General features: G+C 54.2%; 1 protein-coding gene and 1 non-coding gene across 2 annotated transcripts; both read left to right on the top strand.

Moving 5' to 3' along the window:
* Positions 1 to 299: 299 nt before the first annotated feature.
* On the top strand, positions 300 to 10,209 carry SUPT4H1 (SPT4 homolog, DSIF elongation factor subunit). The gene is made up of 5 exons (XM_003131646.5): positions 300 to 397; positions 933 to 1,039; positions 5,345 to 5,400; positions 5,670 to 5,723; positions 6,156 to 10,209. Exons 1-5 carry the CDS (start codon positions 329 to 331, stop codon positions 6,221 to 6,223), a joined length of 354 nt encoding a protein of 117 aa, XP_003131694.1. The 5' UTR covers positions 300 to 328; the 3' UTR covers positions 6,224 to 10,209.
* A 10,284-nt stretch (positions 10,210 to 20,493) lies between these two features.
* On the top strand, positions 20,494 to 20,573 carry MIR142 (microRNA mir-142). Its single transcript, NR_038555.1, has one exon. It is a non-coding gene; the product is annotated as a microRNA mir-142 (primary transcript).
* The last annotated feature ends 281 nt before the right edge of the window (positions 20,574 to 20,854 follow it).

Here is a 20,854-nt window from a genome sequence, read left to right as displayed (position 1 = left end):
CGGGCCGCGGGGAGCCCCCGCGCAGGCGCCAACCGTGCCGCCCCTCCTCCTCGGGCTCCGCCCACAGGCCCAACGGCCGCTGGGCCTCGCCCCGCGCTCCGGCCCAGGTGGCGGGGGCGCGCGCCGGTCCAGGTGACTCTCCGCCGGCCCCGCCTCTAGACGGGAGAAACCATCTCCTGAGGCGGGGGGTGGGGCGGGGCCCGCGGCCTCCCACGCCGGAAGAGGAAGTCTGAGGAACCGGAAGTGCGTGTATTCTGGGCAAATCGCTGTTTACTTCCTGCGAGCGGCAGCTGTGGCTCATTCCGTCGCTGTTCTTCCTTGGAAGAGGATGGCTCTGGAGACAGTGCCGAAGGACCTGCGGCATCTGCGCGCTTGTTTGCTGTGTTCGCTGGTCAAGGTCTGGCGGGGACCTGGTTGTATGGGCGATGGGGGACCAAGCTGGGAGAAAGGGTAGGACAGGGCTCGGGGGGCGGTGAAGAGAAAAGATCCAGGCAGGGGACGTGGGAAGTAGGCCATCGCTTACGTGGATAGGAAGCCAGGCAGGTCGTGCAGCCATGGTCGCGGGCGGTCTCATAAGCCTTTGCAACTTTAGCTCTCAGTACAGGCCTGACCCTTTACAGACGTTCAGTGAACTTCTATTGGAGTTGAAGGACGCCGGCTAAGAGTCAGAGGAGGGTGGGAATTTCCAGCTGAGAGAATAGTGGGAGAAGGTGCCCGACCCCGAGGATACTAGGGAGAGGAATGGGTAAAACGCAGTTGGGAACAAAAGGAGTGTGAGAGTGGAAAAGGGCTATAGGAATGGTGGACGGGGGACTTGATGAGACAGAGCCAACGTAGGGAGCCTCGTGCTTGACCAGGTAGACTTATGAGAAAGCTACTTTTTCTTTTGGCCTTGTTCATGCTCCCCTCTCTCCTTTTTATCTCTCTCCCAGACTATAGACCAGTTTGAATATGATGGTTGTGACAATTGTGATGCATACCTTCAGATGAAAGGTAACCGAGAGATGGTATATGACTGCACCAGCTCTTCCTTTGATGGGTAAGTCCCTTTAGATTACTGCATTATCTCTACCCCATCAAGTAAATGTGGCCAAACTCTTGAGACCTTAATCCTAGTTGGTCTCAAAGTTATTTTGAGACACATGTCTTTGCTATCCAGAACCGTAGCTACTAGACGTGTGTGGCGTTGAGCACTTGAAATGTGGCTAGTCTGGGAGTTCCCGTTGTGGCTCAGTGTGTTGAGAATCCAACTAGTATCCACGAGGATTTGGGTTCGACCCACTTACCCTCGCTCAGTCGGTTAAAGAATCCAGCGTTGCCGCAAGTTGCAGCTTAGGTTGCAGAAAGTGGCTCGGATCTGGTGTTGCTAAGGCTGTGGTATAGTCTGGCAGCTGCAACTCTGATTCAGCCCCTATCCTGGGACCTTCCATATGCTGTGAGTATGGCCCTAAAAAAGAAAAGAAAAAAAGAAAAAAGAAAAAAAAATGTAGCTAGTCCAAATTGAGATATGCTTTACCTGTGATGTAATACTGGATTTCAAAGACTCAGCACAAGAAAAAAAAGTAAAATAATCTTGATTTTTGCATGTGTGTTAGTTACATGCCAAAATAATAATTTGAATATATTGGGTTAAATGAAATTAATTTCATTAATGAAGTTAATTTCACTTTTTCGTCATTACTCCTTTAACGTAGCTACAGAAAATTTAAAATGATTTGTGTGGCTTTCATTATTTTTCCACGGGATAGTTCTTCACTAGACTGTCAGCTCATTATTTGTAGGGACTGTATTTTGTGCACTGAGACATGGCATACAGGACCTGAAAGGTAGTAGGTGCTTAATAAATGTTGACTGCATGAAGAGCCTTTGTGAAAATGAAAGGGTAAATTTTGGCCCCAAAGTTGATGCCTTTAGATATCTTTAAGAGGCGCTTTAGAAAGGTTTTCCCTTGGCGAGATTGTCCCGTGGGGAAAAGGCAGTGAGAGAAATGTACGTTTCAGTTTTCCTTCCCTAAGGTAGGAGCCAGTATTCTTTGGGGGTTAAGAAAGTACTATTAAATTTCTTTCAGTCTCTAGGCTAATTAAGGATTTACATACAGACTGGCCCCAAACCAATACTTGCTAAAGTTCCTTCAAGGTGAGCCAACTTTATTCCTCCTTTGTTTGCCTTTAAGGAAGAGCAAAGGATTGGGCAGAGAAGGTGTCGTCGTGGAACTTTGTACACATGCCTGTGCACACGCAGATACTCCAGTCCTTTGTTCATTTGTTAGAGCCGTACAAATGAATGTACGCCAACAAATGAATGAAGAGACGCCCATCTGTGGCTGCTGTGAGAGACAGCAGGAGTTACCCATGGAGATTCTTTTTTTTTTTTTTTTTTTTGTCTTTTTGTTGTTGTTGTTGTTGCTATTTCTTGGGCCGCTCCTGCGGCACATGGAGGTTCCCAGGCTAGGGGTTGAATCGGAGCTGTAGCCACCGGCCTACGCCAGAGCCACAGCAACGCGGGATCCGAGCCGCGTCTGCAACCTACACCACAGCTCACGGCAACGCCGGATCGTTAACCCACTGACCAAGGGCAGGGACCGAACCCGCAACCTCATGGTTCCTAGTCGGATTCGTTAACCACTGCACCACGACGGGAACTCCGAGATTCTTAATAGTAAGAGAGACAGTGAAGTTTTACATGTTAGGGTTTTTTGGTTTTTTTGTTTTAATCATAGTCAAATTCACGTTAAAATTTTTTTTTATAATTTTTAAGTGTAGAATTCAATGGTATTAAATATGTTCATGCTTTTCGTGTGACTTGTCACCACCATCCATCTCCAGAACATTTTTCCTCTTCTCATTTCCTCCTCCCCCCAGCCTGTGGCCACCACCATTTTACTTTCTCTGTAAATTTGATTACATCATGCAGTATTTGTCTTTTTGTGGTGGGTTCATTTCATGTAACATAATGCCTTCAAGGTTTATCCATGTTGTAGCAGGTGTCAGACTTTCCTTTTTAAGCTTAATAATATTCCGTTTTACACCAAGTTTTATTTACATGTCCATCTGTTGACGGACATTTGGACTGCTTCCACCTTTTAAACAATGCTGCCATGACCATGGGTTTGCAAATACCTGTTCAAGTCCCTGCTTTTACTTCTCTGACATATATATTTGGAAGTGGAATTGCTGGATTATTCTGTGTTCGATCTTTAGAGGAACTGCCGTACTGTTTTTTATAGCAGCACCATTTTACCTTCCCACCAGCAGTGCACAGGGTTCCGATTTCTCCACATCCTTGCCAGCACTTGTTACTTTCTGTTTTTTTGCCTTTGTTAATAGCTGCCCCATTAGGTGTGAGGCGTGTCTCGTGGTTTTGATTTACATTTCTCTAATGATTAGTGATGCTGAGCATTTTTCCGTATGTTTATTGGCCATTTGTATATCTTCTTTGGGAAAATATCTCTTTAAGACCTTTGCCTGTTTTTTTTGTTGTTGGTGGTGGTGGTGGTGGGTTTTTTTCTTTTTTCTTTTTCCTGTCTTTTTAGGGCCGCACCCAGGGCATATGGAGGTTTCCAGGCTAGGGGTCTAATCGGACCTGTAGCTGCTGGCCTACACCACAGCCGCAGCAACACGGGATCCAAGCCAGGTCTACGCCCTACACCACAGCTGGATTCTTAACCCACTGAGCAAGGCCAGGGATCGAACCCACATCCTCATGGATATTAGTCAAGTTTGTTAACCGCTGAGCCACGACAGGAACTCCTGCCCATTTTTGAATCAGCCTTTTGGGTTTTGTTGTTGAGTTGTAGGAATTATGTACCTATTCCGGTGCATATTAGGATTTGAAGAATGAGTGTATCAAAGGCTAAAGAAGATTAGATTGACAAACTCAGCCAGAAGCAGAGGAGGTAGCATGAATCAGGCTTTTAAGGAAAGAAGTACAGGATTTTTGAGGCAGTTGAGATGAGAGAAAGATAGAAAAAGCATTCTAAGCAAAGGGACCTGAGCAACGGCACGGGGTCAGAAAATCAGCGTATGTTTTGGAGAATGATGGAACTTTGTTTAGGTCAAATTACAAAGTCGGATGATAGGCACTATATGGCTGGAACAGTAGCTGTGGAGGACAGAGGAGATCTACTTTGGTCAGGAGATTGGCCTGCTTATGGGCCTGCCTACCCCAGATCAGTGTGCCAGGCCAGGGCAGGTATTACCCTACGTGCCACACCTGGAGCTGGGGTCAGTTCCACTCAAATCACATGGCTGAGAACAGAGGGTTTGGGTGGGGAGGGTAGCTTCCCAAATAAAAATCCAAGATTGTTACCAAGAGAAGAGAGAATGGATACTGAGGAGACAGCAAATAGCAGTGCCTGGTCTGGATATGTCACAGTGGGCAGTCAGTAAGCATTCGACTGGGGAATGACAAATGATCTCTGGCCTCTGAAAGCACCTGATGCTTACCTGTCCTGCTCAGTAGCAGGCTTCTGGCCCTTGGGTAGCCTGTTGCCTGTGCTCTGGGATTAGAGCTACCTTGGGAAGAACTATTTGGATAATCAGGAGAGCTGATATTTATTTAGCACCTGCTCTGTGCTGGGTGTTTTTTATGTATTAGCTCAACCTTACGATGAAGTTCTGAGGGAGATCACCGTATGCGTGTCAGGCTGCAGAGCTCTGCTTTTCACTTGTTTCTAGTAAGAGGACCCACGGTGTTGACTCGCCCTCGCCTTTGCCCTAGGCCTGTCCCTCAGTGGTCGTGTTGGTTGTAATTAGCAATGCCATCTAGCTCCAAAGCTGTCCCATTTCCCAGGGAATCTGAGCCAGGGATGCTTTTGAACCTGACAAGGTGGTCTTTGGGGGATGGTAACTGACCTGAGACTGGTAGGCCAGGGACATAAGTGCAAAGGACCTTTTTTAGTCCTAGCTCTGAGTCAGTCCTGTCCCAGCCTTAGAACTCAGTTTCCCCTGCTTTCTTTTTGCTTTCTTTTTTTTTTTTTTGGTCTTTTTAGGGCTGCACTTGCAGTATATGGAGGTTCCCAGGCTAGGGGTCGAATCGGAGCTACAGCTGCCGTGTCTGCAACCTATACCACAGTTCATGGCAACGCCAGATCCTTAACTCACAAGCAAGGCAGTCAAGGATCGAACCCGCAACCTCCTGGTTCCTCGTCAGATTTGTTTCCGCTGTGCCACAACGGGAACTCCTCCCCTCCTTTCTAGTAGAGACTCAATACTTGGCTTTTCCCTAGGTTTCCTCTCCCAGGACTCTTGTGCTGGCTGGGAACAGAGTAAAGGGGGCAGGTCCTCGGTCTCTCAGTTCTCTGGTAGCGGCAGCTCAGGCTGACTCTGTCTCTTTCTCCTCCTAGAATCATTGCAATGATGAGTCCAGAGGACAGCTGGGTCTCCAAGTGGCAGCGAGTCAGTAAGTGTCTCCCTTTCTCTTGATCCTCGCCTAGTTGTGCTGTCATGTCCAGGGGTGGGAGTCTTCAGTCAGCGGGTAAGTGGCCCCAGAGCGAGAGAGATGGGGTTGGAGGAAAGCCAGGGAAAGTGTCCTGTGCCCTGTCATTTAACACTCACAGCCAAAAGACGTGATTGTTCTTCTCTTGGAGTTGCACCCTCTCTTTCATTTTAAGATTTCCCTTTGGCCTTTAGTCGTAGCTCACTCTTACTGCAATCTTTCTTCTTTTTCAGGTAACTTTAAGCCGGGGGTATATGCAGTGTCAGTCACAGGTCGCCTTCCCCAAGGTAATAATAATCACAGAACAGCCAGTGCCCCTTCCTGTGCCAAGCTCTGTGCAAGCTTTTTCTGTGAATTAACACCAGTCCTCCCAACTCTATGAGGGAACCAAAGTGCAGAGAAGTTAACTAACCCCCCCAAGGGCACCCAGCTAGGGAGGAGCCAGAATTCAGACCCAAGCATTCTGGCTCTGGAACCCTTGCTTTCCGCACCTGCAGTGTCTCTCTTTTTCTTCTTGTTCTTAGCAAGTCTTTGCCCAGAACTTGCCTGGATCTTCAAGGGTAACAAGCCAGCCAGGCAGTTCTGTGGATGAGCAGTCTGGGAACTCCAGTTTACTTAGCGCACACCGCCCCCTCCCCTCGCCGGGTGGTAGCCCAGGGAACCTTTCTTTTCTTCTGGGGTCTTCTTCCCTCACAGAGCTGTTTCTCCTCCTGCTGCAGGAATCGTGCGGGAGCTGAAAAGTCGAGGAGTGGCCTACAAATCCAGAGACACAGCTATAAAGACCTAGCGAGATGCACAGCCTCCAGCATCTTTGTTCCTGCCTCTGCCTCTGCCCCTGCTTATTTTTTGTTGTGGAACTAAATGGGCAGAACTGCAAATACGTCCCACCCTCCGAGTCTGAGACTCAGGCTGTTGAGGGAGCAGCACAGTGTGTCCATGGGCCGTTTTACCTTCTCTGGTGGACTGCGGCAAGGATGGGAGCAGTTTGGGCTGGTGGAGTGACAGAGACTGAATTCAGTGGGGACTAGGATACTGGTTTTCCTACCCACCACTCAGAGCTGTGCCCTTGCTCTTGCCCTTGGGCAGGACTCTGGGTCAAACGCAAATAAACATGAACCCCGTAGGGCTATTCTTAAGGCTGTAACAAATGCCTCCTCTCCCTCTTCCTTTTTCTTAGCTGGGCACAGTCAAAACTCATTGCCCAGTAAGCATCTTCCCAGATCAGCAGAGGCCCTGCAGGCCGCTCCCTGCAGCCTTCCCAGTGTGCTTCCTTGGGTCTCAGGAGGTCTGCTGTCCGAGTCTAGGCAGCCCCTCAGCCTGGTAGTCCTGGTGTGTCTGCTGGTTGTAACTTTCCCTTCTCTAGATCTGGCTCAGTGGGTGTCCCTCAAAGAAATCCTGGGCCGCCTTCCTGTTCTTTGCCCCTTGACCACATTTAGAACCTTTTTTCCGTCTTTGTTGTTTTTTTTTTTTTTTTTACTGTCCTTCCTACACCTTAGGTCCACCAGTGGCACCCATGATCTCCCTCTCCCCTGCTTTCCTGCGTTTCCCTAATGGAGACCCTCAGGTTGCCGATGGGTCTTGGTCTGGCTCCTCTATCCCTCCGCAGGAGGTGGGCTCTCCTCTCTCTGACCTAGCGGGGGGCCTTGAGTGATGTCCAGTTAGTGGCCAAGGTGAGTGACTTGTTTTGGAATTAAATTTTTTACCGTTAAGTTCTCATTTACTTAAATCCCGCCCCCCCAAGATCATTACGTATGCCCATATTTATTTCCCTAAGTTCCTTTGTTCCCCATCTGCAGAACAGAAGTGATTGCGTTCCGTTTACCTCTGGATTTTTGTGATTATCAAAATGCAGCCACATGAAAATTTTCTAACTGAAGTTTTAGAGAAGGTAGAAACTCTCCTTTTATTAGCCATTCTTCAATACATCCCATCTGTCTACAGGAAACAAAAAAAGTGGGGGAGATGCTTTTACCCGCTCCAGGCAGTGAGCTCTGACTCAGGCGCAGAGAGCTTTGTGTCTCTCAGCCACCTGGTGTTGCTAGTGAGTCAGTGTCGCTTGTTACCTGCGACTGGAGGGAGGGAGAGGTGCTGACTCCAGGGCGCTCCCCCATCCCTGTCCTCTGGTGGGAAGGAAGCTGGGTCTGGCCCAGGCTGCTCAAGTCACCCCCCGCCCCCCTAGTTCTCAAAGCAGAACCCTTTTCTCTGAGGCCGTCCAGCTCAGGGAGGGGTCTCTCCACCCCAGTTCCAGCTGCGTTTTCCAAGGACGTCCCCAAAGCCCCGCACCCCGACGGGGGGCTCCAGGGCTGGTGGTTTCTGTCGTCCCATTGCCAGTCTGACAGGAGCCTGGGGCAGCAGCCCCGCCAGGCTGGAGCTCACGTCCTAGAGGGGAGACGTGGGTTTTTAGCAAGAGTGCCCGGGCCACGCAGCCTCCACCCAACTTTCACTGGCTCTTTCGCAAAAAGCCCCTTGGAAATCCCCAGCCGCCGTCCTGCGTGTCAGACCCGGACGTGGCCGCTCGGTGAGAATGGAAACAGTGGGGGGCGGGGGGACCCGAGCTGCTGCGCGCAAATAACCACACGCACGCCGCCTCGGCCCTACGCCGCCGAGCGGGGCCCTAACTGTCAGCCGGGCAGGAAGCGAAAGACACCGGCGCTGGGGGGGGGGGGGGAGGGGCGGCCAGGGGCCGGGACCGGATTTCACAGGCCTGGGTGCCGCCCGCGGGCCCTGCCCCGGGAGCGGCTTCTGCATTCGCTTTCTTGCTTTCTCAGGTCCTCGAACACACTCAGCGGCCCAGACAGGCGATGAGGTGCTAGAGTCCCACCCCCTGTGGGGAACCCAAAGACGGCTTGGGACAGGGGGCCGGTGGTTCACTCCCTGGGAGTGAGCGGCGCTGTGTGGAAGAGGAGGTTTCAGGTGCTGGCCGTCTGGTCTGTGCTTGAGGGCTCTGCCCCGCCCGGGGCCTGTTAGAGGGTCAGCTCCATTCTGCCTGCGGAGGTCCCACTGCTGCGGAAGGCTTGGTCTCTTGCTCAGTAGTTTGGTTTCTCTCCTTTAGAAAGACAAGGCTCCTCCCCAGTTGAGCAAGGACAGACTCAAGTCACATCAGAAATAGCGACCAGGCCACCTTCCCCTTGGCTGCCTTCGCATTCTCCCCTCCCTACCCACCGGAGTCTGTGCGGGTTAGGGTCTCTCCAGAAGGAAGGGGCCGAGTGGCAGCGCATCGCTGAAGGCAGCCTCCAGCCCCAAACTGGGATTGGTAGCTGATGGAACAAGGGTACGAACATTCTGGTCTTGTCAGGAGCAGTTTTCCCAAGAGTAATCAGGAGGAAGGGCTGGTGAGGGCTTACACTCAGGCTGGGCTCTTCAGCTTTGGGGACAGGCCTCACTCTGGCACAGCCATTACCTTCTCATTCCCAGCCTGTCTGCAACCTCCCCTCACTCCTCGAGTCGAATGGACCAGGAACATCTCACTTTGTCTGGAAGTCTGGTTCCTATTCTGTATCAGTGAAGCCTTTCATTTCAACAGCATTTTACAAGTTGGCAAAAGGGCTTTCACATCCATTATCTTCTTTGATCCACACAAGACCGTTGTGACATGTTTAACATCCTTCTGTCATGATGAAGAGACTGAGGCTCAAAGAGTTCAAGTGGCTGGGCCATGATCAAGTCGTGGAGCCTTAGCTCAAGAAATGCATGGCCTGCACTCACTTTAGGGCTGTGTTCTGACATAGTTCGCAAACAGAGTAGCTTTGCTCCCCTCCTGATTTTTCCACAGAACTACACATTGAGCACTGCCAACCACCCTACTGCTACCACCTACATCTCAGTCCTCAGACCTAAAATTAGCCAGAGGCGGGGAGGCGGTGTGGGGAGATGGCCGGGGGAGGAGATCCCTGGGATTGACTCAGATCCCTGTGCAGAGCACCGGGAATTGTCTCGTCTTCCAGTTCCCGCCTGGCTGCATCTTTGGTTCCATCCCATTAGCTCTTGTGGATCTGCTGGCTGGTGCCAGACCCTCTCCAACCTCTCCTGCTTTTTTTCTACTCGCCACCTCCCACCTGCAGCCCAATTATGACACCTTCATACTCCACTGGAATGAAGGGCCCTCCCAGCCCTGCTGCCTCCACCACCCACCAGCCCTGACCTTTCTAAGTCACTTTAACTTCTCTAAAACAAAGTTTCCTCTTTAGGTGATGCAGTTGACAAAACTCTGGTGTTAAGTGGCAGAATAGTGGTCACTTGTGAAAGGTGGGGTGGAGGAGGGCGTGACGATCCCCTGAGGTGCTGGTCTGCTTTTTGACCTGGATGCTGGTAACGCGGATTGATTCACTTTCTGGAAATTTCCTGAGTTGGACACTCATGATTTGTTCGCTTTTCTCTTGGTACATGATAATTGAAATAAAAAGTTTGCTTTTAGGATAGTTGAGAATCAAATACAGTAATTTGGGTAAAAGCAATTTGAGAACGGTAAACTACCAAGTCTAACCCAAGGGATGGTCATTATATTACCTCTAGATAGGTTCTGGGTGAGAATGTCATTCTAGCACGTTATTGGGCAGTCAATAATCAATGTATCTATCACGTGCAGCTGTATCAAAACATTTTCCTTCAAGCACCATGGCTTATCTTAATCTTTCTGTTTTTTCATTTTTTTATGACCTAAGTTTTGTTTGTTGTTAATACTTTTCGATTTGGATATGAGATTGTGAATGTGATTTAATCTCTGTTTGGCTTGAAGTTGTTATAAAACCTCCATTTTTGTATCATGTGGTGAAATGAGTCTGGGACTAATTATTTTTCTGTCTCTTGGATTCATGTCAGCCTGTCCACTGCCCTTTCTGCTGCTCCTGTGTGGCTGTCCCCCTCCGGGCTTCTTTGAGCTGTGAGAACAGCCAGCCACGCTGGTAAAAATTGCTGTTGGGGAGTTCCCATCGTGGTGCAGTGGTTAACAAATCCGACTAAGAACCATGAAGTTGTGGGTTTGATCCCTGGCCTTGCTCAGTGGGTTAAGGATCCAGCGTTGCCGAGAGCTGTGGTGTAGATTGCAGACATGGCTTGGATCCCACGTTGCTGTGGTTCCGGCGTAGGCCGGGGTCTACCGCTCTGATTAGACCCCTAGCCTGGGAACCTCCATATGCTGCAGGAAGCAGCCCTAGAAAAGGGAAAAAGAAGACCAAAAAAAAGTTGCTGCTGGGTGAGCCAGTGAGGCTTGGACTGAGGAAGAGAGCACACGGGCTTTCTGCCTGGGCCTTGGAGCTCAGATGCCTTCACCACTGGGAAAGGAGGTCCAGGGAGTCAGGGCGGTGGAAGGACGGAGGGCAGACCATGCAGAGAACGTGAGGGCTGGGAGAGCCATGACTTAGGCCACCTCTTCACTTCATGGGTCAGAAGACCGAGCCCCAGTGTGGTTGAGGTCAGCCCGTCCTCAAGAGGGGGTCACTGCTACTTTGTCTTCCACGACCTGGCGGCTCAGTGCCTTTTCTATAGATGCCTGTGTTTCTCTCCGCTTTTAGACCCCAGGAAGCTGGAACTGAGTGCAGAGAAACTCTGCTGGGCTGCTGGCACCTAGATGCCAGATCCTCCGAGAAATACGATAGAAAACATCTATCCTCTTGACCTTGGCCTTCCTGGTCTCAACATCCCCCCCGCCCCCACCGCCCCAGTGGAGGGCAGGCATTGCAGACGGAGGACTTGAAGCCTGGCTTTCTTCGGGGTCCGTTCCTCAGCAGAGGGAGGCCTGTGCCTGTTAGACGTCGGGGAGGCTGATTGCGAGACCTCTGAGCAGCTTTCTGCTTGTGTGCTCTCCTCCCTCCAAACTGAGCTCCTGTGCTCCAGAGAGAATTTGAGGGAGGACAAGGAATAGCTTCAGACGTCAGGGTGGGGAGACTCCAGCTTCTCTCCAAAATGGAGTCCTCATTCCTTCTTCCCCAAACTCAGCAACTGCTACCCTTTCCAACCCCTCCCCCCATCCCGGAAAATACCTGGAAGGAAGTGAATGCTCTGGGGCCACTAGCCGGAAGAGGGGGTTTAACTGTCACCCCGTCCCTTGGGGGCTTGAGTAGCAGAGGGCAGAGGGGAAAATGCAAATCCATGCTTGGGAGAGAGAAGCACCGCACTGCAAGGAGGAGGGTGGCAGCCATCGCCCAGTCTTCCTCCCAGGCTTGTGGTCCCAGCAGGGGCTGGGGCGCCCTGCGGCAAGGGGGTGATCAGGGGCAGGGAGAAGCCAGCGGCCACCCTCCACCCTGTGCAGGCAGCTGCGGTGGTGGCAGTGGCACTTTCTCTGGGCAGCTGAATAGACTCACTTCCTCAGCCCTGCACCCCCGGGGAGCAGAGAGATGAGGGCGGGGTCTGGAGCTCTGTAGAGCCAGGCCCAAAGATGAGATGGAGGAGGTGACAGGGTTGGTGAATGAACCTGAGGAGCGGGTGCCTGTGGTGTCTGCAGCCGGGGGGACTAAGCTTAGGCTGGAAGGACCCCTCTGGCCTCTGCACCTCCCCTCCAGCGTTAGAGACGCTGGATGGTAGCCAGAACTGGGAACAGGCGCCATCCTTGCAAAAGGGATCTTTCCCAGCCCCTGGGAGGCAGGAGCATAAGGAAGAAGCATCAGCCCTTGGGCTAGTGTAACAACAACAATCTATCAGTATGGCCATTACCAGGTTCAAAACTGGCCTCCTCCGCTATTGCATTTGATCCTCAGGACCGTCCTGTGAGGCATTCTTTCCCTTTCACAGATGAGAAAACTGAGTTTCAGTTATATCATCGGCCCAAGATCAGCGGTCAGGCAAGGCTACACTGGTGTTTCAGCCCAGCCGTCTCTTTGGCAGCCCTTCAGTCCTGCGGTAGCAGATGGGGGTCTAGGGCCCGTAGCTGGGGCAGGGTTGAGGGTCCTTCTCTTGATCCCCTGAACCCCTGACTGCAGGTGGGGCTGCTGGGGGCAGGGAGTGGGGTGGGGGTGCAGGTCTACCTACTGCACCGCGAAGGTCTTTGGGAATGAAGCCTCAGCAACTCCCTGTGCTCACCCACCCTTGGGGCCTTCCTGGGGGGCCCCAGACCCTGTCCCCACTCCTGTTTGGCCCCAGGATTCTCACCAACACCCCCCACCCCCACCCCAGCCGCAGCCCCATGACGCAGCTGCCTGCACCCCATTGGCCGGCCTGGGAGCATTTGCCCTTATTTGGCCAGGCTGCTCCAGGCCGCCTCCACCCCGGCCCAGCCCCCGCAGGCCGGTCTCTCTCACTTCGTCTTTTTGAGGTTTGGCTCTGGGGCCCTGGCGGGCGTCGCTTCAAACACACTTTCTGGTTGAGTCACTTTTTAACGGCTCCAGTGTTGTGAGCTGCTGCGGCTGCTGCAGCAGGAGAGGCTCCCAGCCTCAGAGGCCACCTCCCCCACCAGACCGCTTAATAGGTTCGGAGGGAAGCAGCCAGGGTGGTCACTTGCTGTTGGAGAGATTCGGCCGATCCCTGGGTGACCCATTTAGACCCCTCTGTTCCCCGCTTCCACAAGCCTGGAGGCTGGAAGTCTGCCCTGAGTTCCTCCCACGGGTGTTTCCAGCCTCCTTCCCCACTGGGCTTGCAAAGAGTCAAGCTGCCTCTCCCCTGAGTGTATCCACTCTGAGGTCAGCCAGACCCAGTTCTCTGGGGGACTGGGAGTCCTCAGGGAATCAGAAATGGGTTGCACACAGTCGCCGGATTTTCAGGAAGGTGAAACTTAGCCTCGCTGAGTTTCCGGTTCCTCATCTCTGAAATGGGGATACCATCGTTTACATCACTGGGTCAGCGTGATGATCAAATGAGGTTCAGGTTGTTTTATAAAGTTTCTCTAAACGCCTGGGCTGCTGTCCTTCCCCCCAGCTCGGTGTGTAGAACGCGCAGGTGAATGAAGAAACTGAGCCCACAACAGTTCACGGGGCAGTCCCTACAGAGAGCTGTTCTTTTCACCCCTCGCCGTCTGCTTTTCCAGTTGCCCCCAGGATGTGTGGACTCTTGAGCAGGGCAAGATGATGGCAAGAGGAGTTCCTGTCGTGGCGCAGTGATTAACAAATCCGACTAGGAACCATGAGGTTGCGGCTTTGATCCCTGGCCTTGCTCAGTGGGTTAAGGATCCAGAGTTGCCGAGAGCTGTGGTGTAGGTCACAGATGCAGCTCGGATCCCACGTTGCTGTGGTTCTGGCGTAGTCTGGCGGCTACAGCTCTGATTCGACCCCTAGCCTGGGAACCTCCATATGCCGCGGGAGAGGCCCAAGAAATGACAAAAAGACAGAAAAAAAAAAAAGATGATGGCAAGAGGGAATAGGTAGATGGAAGAGTCCCCAGCCCTTGGCCAATGTTCCCAGCCAAGGTGGAGGCAGCCGGCTACTCCAGGTCCCTTCCCAGCCACCTGCCTCCTCCGAGCTAGGGGAGGTCTGCCCTTGAGCCCGCTGGGGAAATCCATGGGCTGCTTAGTGACTGGGCAGGTCTTGGAACATGGGGCTTGCTGCATCCTCCTCCAAGGTCCTTGGGCCTCCTTGCTCTTGGGGACTTCCTAGAATACAAACAGGTCCTTTGGAACCTGTGTGAACCTCCTCTTCAATTTTCTAGATGAAGATAAAAAGGCTGGCAGCTGGGGATGGATTCGGTGACTAAACCAAGGTTACACTGGAGATAGAGTGGGGACTGGCCTCCTGGTCTCCTACCTCCTAGCTTTGCCCTTGGGGTCCCTTTGCTGGGGGTAGGTAGTTAAGGCTCAGAGATCACAGTGGGTTCCAGGCAGGGATGACTTGCCTGGCTTATTCTTGGGAGGCACACACACACACACACACACACGCACACACACACGCACACACACACACAGACACGGATTTATTTGCATCGGTTAAAACTGGAGCAGGTGCAGCTCTACAAGTTAAACCAGGCACCTCTGTGTGGAGGGAGCCAGGAGGGAGTTTTCTCTCGTGTCCTTCCTGTGTCCCTAGGAGATCTCTGTGGAGGACGCTTCTGGTTTCATGGCCATTCCCACAGCAGTGGTCAGGGTGGCCTTCCTTCTCACACCCACACCTCCTTTGCTACCCAATCCCTTTTACCGCTTTCCAGATGTTGTGGACAAAACCCTGAACTTGGCCCTCACTGGCTTTGTGATCTCAGGCTGCCTTCTGACTCTCTCTGGTCTTGCAGCTCAGTTCCTGACTCAGGCCAGTTTGCTGCCTGACCTTGCTGCTTGAATGGCCTTGGATCCTCTGATCCAGAGAGCTGGCCTCCCAGGGTGCACTGCAGCTGCCTCTCCCCAGAGTAGTGCCAGAGAGCATGAAATTAAACTTGGAGAATGTCTGGGTGCAGGCAGAGTGCACCCACTCTCCTTGTCTGGAGGCCCTTCAGCACTCCTGGTGCCCCCTGCCTGGGCCCTGGGATGATTCAGGGCCTTCTTAGGTGCTGAGATGACCTCTGCTGGGGAAATAGGCTGTCATGTTCTCTCTTAGCACCTGCTTCCCTTGGTCGCCCCCACCCCGCCATGGGTGGGTGGCAAAAGAGCCTAACATTTGGGACTACTAATTCCAGTTGGCTTTAGCCCCATTGTGCAGAGCTGGGGGCTCAGGTTCCCTCCTTAGTGGCCAGGCCTGTCTCCCAGCCTTGCTCCCCGGAGGGCGGGCGCTCTGCCTCTGACTTCCTGTTTGTGCGAGGTGGGCCCTGAGGCTTCTCACTGGTTGTCTCTGCTCCAGGCAGGTTATCTGGGCTGCCATCTTCGCCTGCCTGCCAAGTAAGGGCTCCAGGCCTGTGCAGCTGGAGGGGAAGCTTGGTTTTCTTCTCATCTTCCTGAGCAGGCAAGGCCCTCGCCCTGCTCCCAGGCTCTAGGCCTGCTCTCCCTTGCAGGTGTTAGGGCTTCAAAAGACCATTTGGTTCAAACGACCATTTGCAATGTATGTATATATGTGTGATGACGAGGTCACCTTCCTGTACAGTAAAAAATGGACAGAACCCTGTAAACCAGCTATGATGGAAAAAAAAAATCATTAAAAAAAAAGACCATTTGCTCCCCGTTTCTCCTCCTGGCCCCATCAGCTCCTACCCTCTCTGTCTCCTCTCCTTCCAAACCCTCTTTTCCAGCTGAGCTCACTTCCTCCAGGAAGCCTGCTCTGATGGGCCCCCTGTGATTCTGAGGCTGCCATTGCAGCATCCGCCTGTCCGGTCCATGGGCCCCTTAGCCCCACCCAGGACCAATATACTCCCGTTGCTATAGTTTTGTAAGATGTTGGGATGTGTGATGGTACATGCATGTGGCACACGGATGTGGTACGTGCGTGTGTTCTACTTCACCCCTCAGATTCAGGGCTTGCTCAAGGAAGAGCCCCAAGTCCCCCACGTCCCCAAGCTTCCACACCTGCTTTAGGTACAAACTGCTCACTCACACTGACACACACACACACGAAGGAAGCTCCCACACCCTGCGTGTGTCGCTGTGTCTTGCCTGTCAGACTGGGGGGCCCTGAAGACAGGGCTGTGTCCTTATTTTCCTTAGGGTCACCTCTGCCTGCTCCCAGCCTCAGCCTGGCACACAGAGATGCTGTCCCCAAGGTCAGTGAGTGGGGTGAGGGTGAGGGATTGGGAGCCTGGAGCCCTCCAGCAGCCCAGCCCCAGCAGTCCCAGCTGTGGAAGGCTGTTCCCACCTGTTTTTTTGTTTTTTTTTTTTTTGTTTTGTGTGTGTGTGTGTGTGTGTGTGTGTGTTTAGGGCTGCGCCTGCAGCATATGGAGGTTCCCAGGCTAGGGGTCTAATTGGAGCTACAGCTGCCGGCCTACACCACAGCCACAGCAATGTGGGATCCGAGCCACGTCTGTGACCTACACCACAGCTCTTGGCAATGTCGGATCCTTAACCCACTGAGCAAGGCCAGGGATCAAACCCGCAACCTCATGGTTCCTAGTCGGATTCATTAACCACTGTGCCACGACGGGAACTCCCCCACCTGTTTCTGATGCCCATGGCCACCCCTTCCTTCTTAGCTTGCTGTCTCCTTCCTCTCCCCTTTTGCTGCCTCCGAGCAGAAATCTGAGCCCTGGACGGAGAGGGTCAGGACGGAAAAGGAGATTTTCTAGCAGAGTCCAAGTGAGCCCAGGCTGCTCACTGGGAGCCTGGCTGAGCCCTGACCTGCCACCGAGGGGCGGAGGTTGAAGAATCACCTTGAACTCCTCTCTCCTTCACAAAGAGGGGCCTCCTGGCTCAACCGCCCCCTTGCTCAGCCACTGGCCTTCAGAAAGGTTTAACGTCTCTCATCCTGCTCTGCAGCTCCCCCTCCTCCCCCAGTCACCCTCCCAAGCACTGGCCTCAGGTTCCCAAGCGAGACTTCCTGGGTGTTTCGGGGGGGGGGGGGGTGGAGGCGGGTGTGTCCAGGGTGTGCCGTGGGCCTTCCTTAGAGTGTGTCCATCGGCCTGAGCCCGGGTGTCACCCACAGTGTGTCCGTGTGGTTCTGGGCTTGCAGTGCCTCTCAGGATGGGGACTGTGAATCATGTGGTTCTTCAAGCCGTGTGTGTGTGTATGTACGTGTGGGTGTATATATATGCATGTATTTATATGTATGTATGTGTGTATAGCTGTGTGCATGTGTACATAGGTGTGTGTATGTATGTACGTGAATATGTGTATTTATGTGTGTATGTGATATGTATGTATGCATGTGTGCATGTGTATATGTGTATGCGTGTAGGCATGTGTGTATGTGATACGTGTGTATGTATATGTGCAGGGGTGCATGTGTGTACATGCATGTGTATACGTGTGAATGTATGTGCACCTGTATGTGTGTGCATGTGAGTGTATGTTTATGTGTGTATGCGTGTGTATGTGCATATATGCACATGCGTGCATGTATATATATGTGTGTGCATGTGTGTATGCGTATGTGGATATGTATATGTGTATGCATATGTATGCATGTGTGGATGAGTGTGTGTATGTATGTTTGTGTACGTGTGTGTGTGTGTGTGCACGCACATGCACAAGGCACCCACCACTCTGCCCTCTTTCCCCTGTTGCTCAGTCATTCAGGCCACACCTGTGGGTCGTGCAGCCCCAAGCGGGGCTTCCAGCCCCATGTTCCTGTTCCACTCACCGGGTGGCTCTTCCTGTCTCTGTATCCTGATCAGACCCTGCACCTTTCTCGTTCTTGATTTTGTCTCTGGTGTCCCTGTTCTCTTGGTTTGAGGCCCAGCAGGGCTGGGGGAGGAGTCCAGGGTACTGGGCCCTGAGGCCCCTCTGTTCTACCCCTTGTCCCCTCCAGCCTCAGGGTGGGAACCAGAGAAAGCCTGAGCCTGACACTAGAGGCTCTGCAGATGGAGAGGCCGGGCCTCAGTCTCTCCTCTTCTAAAAAAAAAAAAAAATCAGCAGCAGTCTTGGCCTAGGGCCTTGAGGACAAAGGAAAAGCAGCGTCTGTGTCACAGAGGGAAGGAGAGAGGCCAGGCTGGGGACTGCTGAGGGACAAGGGCATCTCTCGGAAGGCCTGACTTGCTGCAGGTCACATACTTGGGGAGCCTGTGGCCGAGCTGGCCCCGAAGCCAGGCACCCTGTCTCCCACCTGTGACTCTCCTTTGCTGGGACAAAAGCCCTCTGAAGTGATGACTACAGGGGTACTTTAGACAGAAGGTCGGGGAGACGCTCATAGAGGAGGGGCCCGGCAGGGTGGGGGTCCGGGAACCCAGGTTACTGCACGACTTTGATATTCTTATCCACTTATCGCCTGGGGCAGCCACTTCCCCTCCACCCAGGGTCTGAAGCAGTGGTCTGTTAAAGGGGTACTGTCCCATTTCTGGGCAGCTGGCCTTCCTCCGCCCTGTCTCTTCAGGCCCTGCAGGTGAAGGACTCTGTTCCCCCTTTCTCTGTCCCATTTAGGGGCCTGGAGATGGATAAAAATTTTCCAGGTGGACGGTTGCCCATTCTGAAGGAAAGGATGCAGGACGATCCTCCTCCCGCTGCCTCCCCCAAGGCCAGTCCTCTTCTGGGCCCCTGCACCTGCGCATTGCCGCAGGTCTGCATGGGCCTGACAGAAGAGGGGACCCAGAGAAGAGGCCCATGGCCTTCTGGGTGATTCTCATCCCCTCCTACCTGTTGGCCCCCTCCTTACCCCTGCGGCCCAATCCATTCCTCTTTATTCCAGAGCCAAGCCCACTCAGAGGCTTGGAGAAACTTAGGGAAAACCTTTGACCCAGACCCAGCTCACCCCAGCCGCCCCCCTGCCCCCCGAACCCCACACCCTGTCCCCCCCAACCCCCAGCCAGGGGCCCTGGGATGGGCAGCTTCCTGCCTTCCCCATGGGGAAAGCGGGGGTGGCACGCAGGTGGGTGGGCCCCCTGCCCACATCCGGTGGCTGCTAGAATCTCTCCTCGTTCCCTCCAGTCCTCCAAGCCCGGTGGCAGCCATGCCCGGCCTGAAACCCTAAGTCCTCACCCCTGCCCTCCTATCTGACAACCCCGAGGGAAGCACAAACACCCACTCGAGTGCCAACGGTCCCCCCTGGCCTGAGTGTGACCCCCCCCCCACAGTGCTGAGGGCACAGGCCTGGGCTCCTGCAGGCTGGTGCTGGGGGAAGGGTAGCTTAAGGGGGTGCTGCGGGCAACGGACTACCTGGAGGGTATTGTGATGTGCTGGCCCAGACCCGCATCATATATCTGTACCTCTGTGGCCTCTCTGGGCCACACCTTTAGGGGAACCACAGCCTGGTCGGAATGCCACTGCTGTCCTGAAGGGAAGGGAGTTTTCTGGGCTAGGGTCTGTGCAGGTGGGGCTCAGAGAAAAGGGCCCTTTCTGGTGCAAGAATTCAGGACTCGGTTTGGGGCACTCACAGAAGGCCCTGACAGGGAGACCTTATCTCCTGGGCCGACTCGGAGTCTCAAACTATTCCTGGAGCTGGTGCCATGGGGGAAGGGCAGGCCTAGGGTCCCGGAAGCCACCTGCCCAGGGCGTGTGCGATGGTCTCTTCAGCCCCCCTCCCGCCAGTCCCCAGCCATGTCTCTGGTTTCCTGTCAGTCTGTCCTCCCCAGGGAGGGGAGGGGCGGCTAATCTGCACCGCGGTGTGGGGGCGGGCTCCAAGACCGTTGGGCGCCCTGCGATCTGGCCCACGTGGCCTCGGGGTTATAAGCCCTGCCCGCCCTGAAGGGAACCCCACTTGGGAGCCTGGAGCACAGGGCTTGGTGAGCCCCTCAGCCCTGCAACATCAGGTAAGGGTCCGAACCTCCACTTCAGCCCCAACTGGGGCTCCTTGACTCTGGGCCTTAAGGGGTGATGAGGAGCCTGGGCGGCAGTTCCCCTGGGGTGGAGACCCTCTGGGGATGGGCTTCAGAAGCTTGGGTGCCAAGGCTTCCTGGCAAAGCTCTAGGCAAAGAGGTGGCCAGACCTTCATCTCTCTGATCTTCATGGTGGGCCAGCTCTTCGAAATGTCGGGTCTTGACTTCCCTCTAGACCCTTCCCTCTAGGAGGGTGAAACTGCTTCCCCTGCAGTGAAGAAAGAGGGCTCCAGGCTTCCAGGACCGGGGAGCAGGGAGGGTGGGGATGGCGGAGGGTGGGCAGGGGCTGAAAAATCGGGACTCGACGTCGGCGAGAGGTGCTAAGCCTCTCCCTCCAGCCAACATGGCCACCCTCTCTGCCAAGATAGGCTTGGGCTCTGGCTGGGGAGCCGCTGGGGCGGGTGGCCAGGGAGTTTGCGGCCTTGGGCTGCTGGGGACCCAGGCCTTAGGTCTGACCCTGGAGGGTGGGCAGGGGGGCGGGAAGGGGTTACCCAGGGGGTCAGAACTGGGGACTAGGGTGAGGCCCTCCTGGGTGGCTGTGGTCTCTACCTGAGTGTCCCCCAAAGTGGGGGATGGGGTGGAGCCCGAGGGGGAAGGGAAGAGGGAACCAAAGAGGAAGTGGGGGGAGGGAGGTAGAGGAGGCAAGGTCTGGCGCCATGCTGAGTCACGGCCCGCAGGGCTCAGGGCGGGCCCTCGGGGGGCCCCAGGGCAGGGTCCTGGGCTCTCAGGCCGCTGCGGGAGGGCTGGGGGCCCCTCGAAGCAGGAGTCCGGAGGAGGAGCGGGCGGCCTGAAGAGACCCCGCAGACGGACAGACAGACAGTGCAGTCACCCATAAAGTAGAAAGCACTACTAACAGCACTGGAGGGTGTAGTGTTTCCTACTTTATGGATGAGTGTACTGTGGGCTTCGGAGACCGCGCCGCCGCCGCCCGCCACCGAAGTCCTCCGCGCGCTCGGGACCCCGTGTCACAGGTGAGCCCCTCCGGCGCCCTCCCCACCCCGCCCAGACCCCTGAGAGGCCGCCACGGGCCCCCCCACCACCACCACCACGGCCTGTCCCTCCTGGTTCCGGCCAGTGGGGGAGATGCCACCTCCGCTCCTGCGCTGCCCCGAGGGCTGGCAGGGAGGACCTCTGGACGTGATGCCCCTCGGGAGAGGCCCCGGGCGGGTGCAGCCGCGAG

The sequence above is a fragment of the Sus scrofa genome, chromosome 12 (assembly GCF_054392235.1).
Source record: "Sus scrofa isolate SSC_HxYL_T2T_F1_AM1 chromosome 12, Sscrofa_HxYL_maternal_Yorkshire_Landrace_v2.0, whole genome shotgun sequence".
Lineage (NCBI taxonomy): Eukaryota > Metazoa > Chordata > Mammalia > Artiodactyla > Suidae > Sus > Sus scrofa.
Note: the sequence above shows the minus strand (reverse complement) of the source record. Positions and strands in the feature narration are given on the sequence as shown.

Bases quoted from the DNA above. Each gene is read 5' to 3' on its own strand.
- SUPT4H1 (XM_003131646.5), top strand. From the start codon at position 329: ATGGCTCTGGAGACAGTGCCGAAGGACCTGCGGCATCTGCGCGCTTGT. The intron at 1,040-5,344 runs GTAAGTCCCTTT...TTCTCCTCCTAG, and splicing joins ACCAGCTCTTCCTTTGATGG to AATCATTGCAATGATGAGTC. The intron at 5,401-5,669 runs GTAAGTGTCTCC...CTTCTTTTTCAG, and splicing joins CTCCAAGTGGCAGCGAGTCA to GTAACTTTAAGCCGGGGGTA.